Source organism: Triturus cristatus, chromosome 9, assembly GCF_964204655.1.
Source record: "Triturus cristatus chromosome 9, aTriCri1.1, whole genome shotgun sequence".
Lineage (NCBI taxonomy): Eukaryota > Metazoa > Chordata > Amphibia > Caudata > Salamandridae > Triturus > Triturus cristatus.
Window position 1 is genome coordinate 527,341,522 of NC_140592.1, and position 10,660 is coordinate 527,352,181.

General features: G+C 44.2%; 1 protein-coding gene across 1 annotated transcript in view; it reads left to right on the forward strand.

Moving 5' to 3' along the window:
- LOC146798241 (sperm microtubule associated protein 1-like) overlaps positions 1-5,538 on the forward strand; it is a 329,761-nt gene extending 324,223 nt beyond the window's left edge. Inside the window, exon 3 of the mRNA XM_085625521.1 lies at positions 5,381-5,538. Within this exon, the coding sequence (XP_085481647.1) occupies positions 5,381-5,538 (158 nt within the window). The remainder of the gene's footprint in view (positions 1-5,380) is intronic.
- The last annotated feature ends 5,122 nt before the right edge of the window (positions 5,539-10,660 follow it).

Here is a 10,660-nt window from a genome sequence, read left to right on the forward strand (position 1 = left end):
ATTGTCATAGAGTGGCATAGAGTGGCGTGAAGTGACTTAGACTGGAGTGGAGTAGAATAGAGTAGAGTGGTGTAGTGTGTGAATAGAGTGTCATTGAAGGAGTAGAGAGGAGTGAAGTACAGTGTCGTCAAGTGTAATGAAGTGAAGTAGATAAGAGTGGCACGAAGAGGCATAGAGTCGGCATGGAGTGGTATAGAGGGAGTTGGGTAGAGTGGAGTACAGTGTTGTAGAGTGGAATAAAGTGGCATTGAGTGTTGTGGAGTGGCGTATAGTTTCAGAGTGGAGTACATTGGAGTAGAGTGGAGTACCATAAGGTGGTGTAGAGTATTGTGGAGTGGTGTAAAATTGAGTGGAGTGTTGTGGTGTAGAGTTGATTGGTATAAAGTGTTGTGGATTGCATAGAGTGAAGGGCATAGAGTGAAGTAGAGTTGTAATGTTGATGGCATAGAGTCGAGTAGAGTGGCGTGACATAGAGTGTTGTGGAGTGTCATGGAGGGAATGGGGTAGAGTTTCATAGAATGAAGGGGCATAGAGTGGAGTAGAGTGTTGTGGAGTGTCACAGAGTGTCATACAGTAGAATGGCATTGAGTGGAGTACAGTTTAGTAGAGTAGAATGTCGTGGAGTAGAGAAGAGTGGAGTGAAGAGGCAGAGTGGAGTAAAGTGGCATGGAGTGGCATAGAGGGAGTTGCGTAGAGTGGATTAGAGTGTTGTAGAGTGGAATCAAGTGGCATAGAGTGTCATGAATTTGCATGTTGTGGAATGGTGTGGAGTAGCGTAGTATGACGTAGAGTGGAGTAGCACAGAGTGACATGGAGTGAAGGAGTAGAGTGGAGGAGAGTGAACAGAAGAGAAGTAAAGAGGAGGACCATAGTGTTGTGGAGTGGCATAGAGTGGAGTAGGGTGGCAAAGAGTGGAGTGGCATTGAGTGTTGTGGAGGGAGCAGAGTGTAGCAGATGGAAGGGGCATAGAGTAGAGTAGGGTCATAGAATGGAGTGGCATAGAGTGGAGTACAGTGTTGTAGAATGGAGTGGAATAGAGTGGAGTGGCGTAGAGAAGAGTAAAGTGGCAAGAAGTAGCAAAGAAGGAGTTGTGTAGAGTTGAGTAGTGTTGTTGAGTAAAACTTTGTTGAATGGAGTAGATTGGCATAGAGTGGAGTGGCATATGGTGCAATTGAGTACAGCGCTGTTGAGTACAGTTTTATCGAGTAGAGTATCATAGAGTGGAGTGTCTTGGAGTGGTATAGAGTGGAGTAGAGTATTGTGGAGTGTCAAAGAGTGGAGTACAGTGTCATAGAGTAGAATCAAGCAGAGTGGAGTAGTGTGTCATAGAGTAGATTGAAGTAAAGTGGCACGGAGTGGCACAGAAGGAGTTGCGCAGGGTGTTGTAGAGTGACATAGACTGGAGCAGGGGGTTGTAGAATGAAGTGGTAGAGAGTTGAGTAGAGTGTTGTAACATGGAGGGGCGGAGAGTGGGGTGCAGTGGAGTGCCATAGAGAGGAGTGGCATAGAGTGAAGTGTCATAGTGTTATGAACCCCAATGTACCCCAATAAGGCCTAGGTATTTGCACGACCTTTTACTTACATTTGTCCTACCTTGCTCTACATAACGGTTCTGGCACCTACATTATACCTAGTTAGGTGCAGCATAAATTGTGTGTGGTTTTCTCCAAAAACTAGCCTAATTTATTATGCATGAGGATTCTTAGTATCACAGCAGGAATACCATCTTCCACATAATAACTCTGTATGAAGGTCACCACTATTGTCATCCGTGGCCGACATGCCCACAGTACCATGACTAGGTAGAACCCCTGAGGGTACGTTTTGAGTATATAAGTACCACATCTTCACTGGGCAAACCAGAGGAGAAGCTTCCATGTTAACATGAGACGCTAAAGTCCCTGCACTCCAGCAGCAGTGGTCTGACATACCTCGCGGGGTGTCCAACTCGAGACCAAGACGGGGTCCTTCGTTCTCTCACATCAGGTAATGGGATTGGCTCTTTCCTAGGGTGGTTCTTGGCTATACATCTACATACATGCTAGGTACATCATACATATCGTATATATCTGTTTCTGTCTAATGATTGTTGCAGCACATGTTTTTTATACTTGAATGATGCTGGCTGAATAAATGCTTATTGAAAATGTCCCCACTGCTTATTCTGTATATCTCTCTGAGAACAAGTGAGCACGAGTGACTGAGCAAAAAGTACTACACTGTTTCCACGATCCCTGAGGGGTCAGGGTTGTCATATTCGATAGTTATCAGAAACTATTTGGTCCTTTGTAAGGTTGTGGGGCTTGTATTAGCACTGTAAGCCAGCTGGTCTACAGACTAACATATCCTTTGGGGGTGTCTGGAATCAGTCTGGATACCAATCCCTTAGTTTATGTTGTCTATACGCGCAGAGCCTAGATAGATTTGCAGGAACTACATGACAATAGAGTGGTGTAGAGTGGAGTAAAGAGCCATAGAGTGGTGTACAGTGGGCTGGAGTAGAGTGGAGGGGAGTGACGTAGAGTCCAGTAAAGTGTCATAGAGGAGTGGCATAGAGTGGCGCTGAGTCGCATAGAGTGGAGTAGAGTGGCGCAGAGTGGAGTAGAGTGGTGTAGAGTGAAAAAGAGTGGTGTAGAGTGTTGTTGCGTAGAGTGTGGTGGCGTAGGGTATTGTGGCGTAGAGTGTTGTGGCATAGAGTGGAGGGGCATAGAGTGGAAGGGCATGTTGTAGAGTGGCGTAGTAGAGTGGCGTGCTGTAGAGTGGAGTGGGGTGTCATAGAGTAGGGTGGAGTAGCATGTTGTAGGGAGCCTTAGAGTGGAGGGGCGTGGAGTGGCATGCCATAGAGTAGAGTGGAGTTGCATGTCATGGAGTGGAGAGGCGTAGAGTGAAGTTGCAGAGAGCAGACTGGTGTAGAGTAGCGTGGAGTGACATGGTGTGGAGAATTGTGGAGTGTCTTAGAGTAGAGTGGTGTGTTGTGGAGTGTGGTAGAATCACATGGCATGTTGTAGAGTGACATAGAGTGGAGGGTCATAAAGTGGAGTGGAGTATTGTAGATTGGATTGGTGTAAAGTGGAGTGGCGTAGTGTGGAGTATGCATGGTGTGGTAGAGCACTGCCATTTCAGACAACAGATTTTCCATTGACATGACCATTAAATTCGCAGAGACATACATTTCACTGATAAAAGTATACAGAGCACAAACAATAATGTGTGGAAATGTCATCACCTCGTGTTTAGATTTGTTTTGATCGTATTAAAATATTTGTTCTTACCACACTTCAGAATTACAGAACAATGTTCTTCATTTAGGCTTTCCTAATTCTGATATATTCTGAAGTATCTGCACAGTTCATTGACAGACATTTAAATGTTGTTGTGTGCTAGAAAAATGCCTTAGCTTTCAAAGCAGTATTGTAACATAAACCCTCTCCCTTTGAAGTCAGGAAAAGAAAATTAAGAATCAAGCTCCCTTACAAGACAGAGCCTCACATTTGACCTCTGTCTTTGAATGTACAGAAAATGTGACAAGATAAGAAAAATATTTAAAAGGCTGTTTAAGATAACAAGCTCTTGTAGTAGAATACAGTAAATAGGCTATGCTCCACAGGACTGGTGAACTCAAGCTGGACAACCTAAAACAAATAAAGCCAGCAAATAGAAAGCAAGTTACAAAACACAAAGCTAATGGTAAGCAATGGGCGGAATGCATTCCCAGGAAAGCTTTCAGAATGTCCCCAAGATGGTGTTAGATAACCAGACAGCTGTGCTGTCAGGTAGGCGTCAACCAAAAAAGGAGCACCAGGATCTGGAACAATACCTGCACTGGCAACTGAGGTAAGTAAAACAATGCTTTTAAATGCCTGTTGTTTGCGTACTTGCAGGTCAGAGTGTGTTTGTGTGCGAGTGAAAGTGTGCAAATGTGTGAGTGTGTGTATCTGAGTGAGCATTTAGGAGTGAAAGTTAGTAAGAGTCAATGACAAATAGTGAGGGAGAGTGAGTGAATGATAGGGAGTAGTTAAGAAAGAATAAGAATGAACATGAGAGGGTGTTAGAGAGTGTGTGTGAGAATGAGTGTGAGTGGAACGACTGGGAGTGAGTGACAAGTGAATGAGTGTAACTGAGTAAGAAAGAATGAGTCAGTCAGTGAGAATATGTTAGATTGAGTAAGAGTGAAAGTGAGTGCAAGTGTGTGTGACTGGGAAAGTATGAGTGAGAGTGAGAGTGAATGTGAGTGAATGCAAGTGAGAGTGACTGTGAATGAATGAAAGTAAGTGAGAATGAGTGAGTGAGTGAGATTGTGTGAGGAAGAGTAAGAGTGAGTACAAGTGAGTGTGATTGAGTAAGTGTAGTATGAGTCAGAGTAGGAATGAGTACTAGTATAAATGAGAAGCGGAAATGTGTAAGTGAGAATGTGTGAGTGCTAAAGAGTGAGAATGAATGTGTGAGCAAATATAAGTGAGTGTGGTTCTATGCTTGGGAGTCTGCCATTGGACCTGTAATATTGAAGGCATTTTTTGGCTTACAGAGGCTTCCATGGCATACTGGTATGTAAATACTGGAAGCAATTCTTCTCATGACAGGCATCTGTGACAAGCTGACAATATATTGACACTGACATACTGGTGGTAGTTTTGGGGATAAGAAACACTCATAGTATATGCATGGCATTATTAGCAACATTCTGGCATGGGCATATTCAATGTCATTTTTGTCATAAGGGACATCAATTACAACATGCTTACCCTGGAACATTGGGGATATTTTCCTTGACATCTGCGGGCACACATAGCACATTTTGAAAAAAGTGGGATCAACTACTGGGGGCCGTCAGGTTTTATAGGCCTGGCAAACCATGAAGGGACTTCACCATTTAATGAATACCCTTTCAGAGCCTATGGATAATTAGCAAAGTTATGTGAAAGTTGTGCTTTAAAATGCAGTATTTGACCCCAACTTTTCTTGACGGGAGAAGCCCCATATTGGCACCACTAGAAGAGGGCTGCTTCATTTGCTTCACTTTCTCGCTACAATTTCTTGCAAGTAATACGCCCCACCAAATTTCAAAGATCATGTCAGCACTCGAACATATGTGGTATCTAAAATAGATGTCTGTGTTCTTCTGTTATTTTGATCATGCCGTTGTTATGGAAGTTCAACAATGTCAATTATCATGAAGGCCTCAGGGTTAAAGTAATGTAACATAAATTCCTCTGAGATTCAGGGTCATAGATTATATGATGCCACTTCCTGTGATGTCATTAACGTCAAAGGGTGTGTGATGTTATTTCCGCTACCCCAGGCATTTTGATGAATCCACGTCTATGCCTAGTGTTCAAAGGCCTGTACATAACAATAACTCTGCACAATCATGTCTCAACAGGGCATTCACTTGAGCAGATGTCTGGCCACAGCTATTTCCTGTCAGAAGTTCGTCCTATCAATGGATACAACGGGCGATATGGCTACCGGAGGAACACCACACCACTACGTAAGAAGCCTTCACCATTTGGTATAGGGACGCCTTTCCCACTGTACTAAGGCGTGCCAACTGATCTATCTTCAGTTCAGCCCAGTAGCTGAACAAAGACCTTCACAGCCAGCAGGCATTTTCATTCTTGTTTGTAATAATCCTGCTGGTGGATTACAACATTTAGACAAGATTTGAAATAAAGCTGTTTTTCCATTTTAATGAGATTTCTGGAATGCTCTGGTGTTTATGCTTAAATGCGCTGTCTAATTTCTTTTTAGATCTCGTAATCCCGGCCACCTGAAATACCTCTGTAAAAAAATTGTTGTTGAGAGATTTTCATTTTTGATTTGTGTTTTTGGCTCATTAGAGAAGTCATTTAGCTTGGGAAGACATTGCTGATCCAGGTCAAATTTTTCTGAATCACATTTTTAAAAATGGCAGATGTGTTGCAGTGATGATGTAATATTTCAGGAACCATGAGACCTATATACTTCATTTTGGTGTCAAAACATAGGTTTTGGGGGTCAAGTAGGCTTATTGAGAGAGAAAATAACTCCTCAGAGCAGCTATTCCACAAATTTCCAAAATGGTGGCTATAACAGAGGAAGAAGAGATATATAAAGAAATGAAAAAAATAATAATGGTTTGTAATCCTTATATGTACACACCAAACATTGTTTATGATCTGATTAGTACATTTGCAGAATGTTGAATATTTGAGAAGAGCATATCTAAAGGGACATCTTTTTGTAGCACAGGTTTTGGAAGCACATGTATGTGTAAGTTCTGTGGGTAGTGGCTTTAGAAATTTTGTAGGTTTTAACACGCCATAAATATCTTCCCAACCAAATTCACATGGATTGTTCTCTTCATTTGCATGATCCAAGACATATACACATCTTCTCATCAAGTAGAACACTCCTTTATTGTGTCAACGCACAGAATATGACGTCGGTGGAAGGTCCTTAACAGGACTGATCTCTTAAACTCACTGTACCGACGATCATCAAATGTGTGACAGTCAGAACTCATTTTCCACAGACACACAAGGTATTTTTCTACATCTTTAAAATCACTTTCTTCTGTCTCAGCAAATCTATTTAGAAACTTCACAGGTTCAGCAGTTAAAGATCCAAGCTTTTTTCCAATGTTGCTCATAGTGTCATCACGCGTAAGAATATGTGCCTTGGTAAGAACTCTGGGCATCCCTGGGTCACGTTTTTTGTCTAGAATAGGATATGAAGCAGGATCAAGTGTGGCACACCAAGATGAGGCGGTTTGGGGTCTCCTACCCCTAGTGAGCCACTGCACCCATGGGAACTCCAAAATCAAGCATTCCAAGTGCTAGGAGGCATGATTGCAGACTGAGCCCTGAGGGCGGAACCTCCCGTAGCGTGCTGAAAAGTGTCTTTGCAATCCCGTAGTGTGGACACCAAGAGGAGATGGTTTGAGGTCTCCTGCCCCTAATGAGCCACAGCACCAATGCGGACTTCGAATTCCAGCCTTCCAAGTGTTAGGAGGCGCGATTGCAGACTGTGATCCCTAGGGGCGAGGCCTCCCATAGAATGCTGAATAGCACCTTTTCACTCCTGTGGTGCACGCCACCAAGAGGAGAAGTTTTGGGGTCTAATACCCCTAGTGAGCCACAGCACCGGTGAGGACTCAGAAATCCAGCATTACAAGCTCCAGGAGGCCCTATTGTGGATGTGAGCCCTGGGGGCAGGGCCCTCCATAGCCTTCCGAAAAGCGCCTTTGCAATCCTGCAGTGTGGGGCATCAAGAGAAGATGTTTTGGGGTCTCCAACCCTTAATGAGCCACAGCGCTTGTGGGGACTCCGAAATCCAGCATTTCAAGCACTAGGAAGCATAATTGCAGACTGTGAACCTGGAAGAGGCTTGGCTAGGCCACATCCTATTCATATGGGCCAGCATACTCCATACTGCTACCAACTGTAAGTGAAAGAGACGTAATTGTGTTAATGCTGAGGGGATAATTGATGCTGAATTGTTGTTGACTCTCCTAGTGTTGGAGGGCAGGATCATGGGAAAGCCAACGGATCAGAGCTGACTTAGGCCAACTTGAAGAAATCAAAAATACCAGCTAATGAGTTCTTCCTACTAAGCACAACCAGGTCGCAAACTGTTGATATTGTACCGAGGCCGGTGCCTGCTATGTTTAAAAGGGGTACGAATCACACATGCAACTGACAATTCCACTACAAAGAAAATGTTACCAGCTGAGATTGAGATCCAGCCGTTGGAACGCGTTTTGCCCAAAGCGATCCTACCTCCCAACATGCCCCAGTGGCCCGAACGTGAACAACCATTAGCCCCTAAAGTGATTATACTCCCAAACAGTCCCTGTTTAACAGATATTCTGTTTTAACAGATGAAATGCCATCTAATAGGCCCCCCTTCCACTCCGTTGTCACTAACCAAATCCTGGAGTTACATGCAATAGACCCGTGGTACTCATAGTACCACGGGTCTCGGGCCGCCAGCGGCCCAGCAGGCCTTCATTGGCAGCCCGCGGACCTGGCCTTGCAGTTTCTATGTTTCAAGTGAGGCCGGCAGTAAACACAGAAGATGACCGCAGAAGCAGTATTCACTACGTATGCTCCTACGCCATCTTCTGTATTTACTGCTCGCCTCTGTGAGGTCACACACAGAGCACCCTCGGAAAGCTTCCCAAAAGGCCATTTAAAAGTCAGCTGTAAGCGCTTTCACAGCTGACTTTTAAAGGGCCTTTTGGGAAGCTTCCTGTTTGGATAGAGACAGATAGAGGCAGAGACAAATAGAGGCAGAGACAGATAGAGGCAGAGACAGCTAGAGACAGAGACAGATAGAGACAGATAGGGACAGAGATACAAATAGAGACAGCGACAGATAGAGACAGCGACAGATAGAGGCAGCGACAGATAGAGACAGCGACAGATAGAGGCAGCGACAGATAGAGACAGCAACAGATACAAGCAGAGACAGAGATACAGGCAGAGACAAAAATACAGGCAGAGACAGCGACAGACAGAGACAGCGAGAGTCAGGGACAGCGAGAGACAGGGAGAGAGAGAGACAGACAGAGACAGATAGAGTCCGACAGAGATAGATAGAGACAGACAGAGACAGATAGAGAGAGACATAGACAGAGACAGATAGAGAGAGACAGCTAGAGACAGACAGAGACAGATGGAGACAGAGGCAGATGGAGACAGAGACAGATGGAGACAGACAGAGACAGATGGAGACAGAGACAGATAGAGACAGACAGAGACAGATAGAGATAGCGACAGAGATAGAGACAGATGGAGACAGAGACAGATGGAGACAGAGGCAGATGGAGACAGACAGAGACAGATGGAGACAGAGACAGATAGAGAGAGACAGAGACAGATAGAGATAGCGACAGAGATAGAGACAGATGGAGACAGGAACAGAGACAGAGATGGATAGAGACAGAGACGGATAGAGACCGAGACGGATAGAGATGGATAGAGGCAGAGACGGCTAGAGGCAGAGACGGATAGAGGCAGAGATGGATAGAGGCAGAGATGGATAGAGACATAGACGGATAGAGACTGAGATGGATAGAGACAGACAGAGACAGACAGAGATAGACAGAGACAGACAGAGATAGAGACAGACAGAGAAAGACAGAGAGAGAGAGATCGAGAGAGATAGAGAGAGAGAGAGAGATAGATAGAGAGATAAATAGAGATAGAGAGGGAGGGGGATGGATAGAAAGAGCTAGAGAGAGAGAGATAAAGATAGATAGGGAGAGGGATAAAGAGAGGGAGAGATAAAGAGAGATAGATAGATAGATGCATCCGCTGCAGGGGCCTATGTTCAAACTCTTGGTCACAGGTCACTTTTTTTTTGTTGTTGCTCTCACAAGCTTTTAAGTATGGATTCCTTAGACTTAATGGGCCTCAAACTTATTTTTCCAAGGGGCATGAATCTGCTACTCTTGAATGTCTATTCACGTTCAGTGCCTAATAATTGTGGCTTGATTGAATTACCTCAGCAGCAAGTTAAAATTATTGTAGCTGTTGATTTTAACACTTCTTTTGAGCCTTTGCCTTCTATTAGACTGGTAACAGGGGAAGAGGATGAGTATTGGGGGAACCCTAGTCTGATAGGTAGCTCACAGCATCTTTATACCAATCCTGCTATGCAAGTTGCTTATATAGTAGTGGGGTGGAATCTGAGAGCATGCAATAGGAGAACTCACTCTGACTCAATCGAGCAGCTATATTCAAGCGAGGCGGTCAGAGCAGTATTATTGATTATGTTCTTGATGTTAAGTTATGGTCACTTCTTAGGGACATGAAGGTTGAAATATGCATTGATAGTGACCATATCCTTTGATCACTGTTCTATCAGGAGAAGAGTTCAACAGATCGACCTCATTTAATCTTGCTGAGGTTCCTGAACCCATCATAGACAATAACTGCCCCAGAGTCTCTCGGCCTAGTGTCACCACAGACTATAAAACACACACACAGATCTACCAACGGTTTGTACATTCTATGTCTGTGATTGAAAATAGTATCACGGATCCCCTTACCATTCTAAGTACCCACAGAAGTTTTTTGGGCAAATTGGAGGCTATTTTTATAGGGAATTTAAGAGAAAGTCTAAAAACCATAGGAAGGACCCTAAGTAGTTCTCCAAAGAATGTAAGCAGGCCAATCAGTTGGTGAAAAGTGCGGTCATGAGATGGAACTGTGGGAAAAGGTATAAGGCAACACTAGATAAGTCATGCTTGAATGGGAGGACAATAGCTGGCAAGATCCCTCAAAGTAGGAGACAATTGCACCTTTTGGTCAATCATTACACATGGGAACAATGGGAGTCCATACCCCAAGGCATTATCACATCCCCCTTACAAATGGGAGGACCATTTTTCTGTGTTAAATTCTGAAGATAGTCTTGAGGTGTATGCTTGTCTGATGGCAAGCGAGTCTTTAGTACCGAATGCGCAGAACAGGTTCCCAGGCTATGTACCGAAACCTTCTTTAGCCTGGAGGAGACCCTTTCCACTATCAGTAGCTTAAAATCCCAAAAGGCACCAAGTTTGCAATCCTGGGGATCTTTACGATTCCGAACCCCAGATCCGGCCTGTGTATGTGAATCTTTTGTCAAATGCAATTGCAATTGCAGGGGGGGGAATGCAGGGGGGGGAGATCCCAGA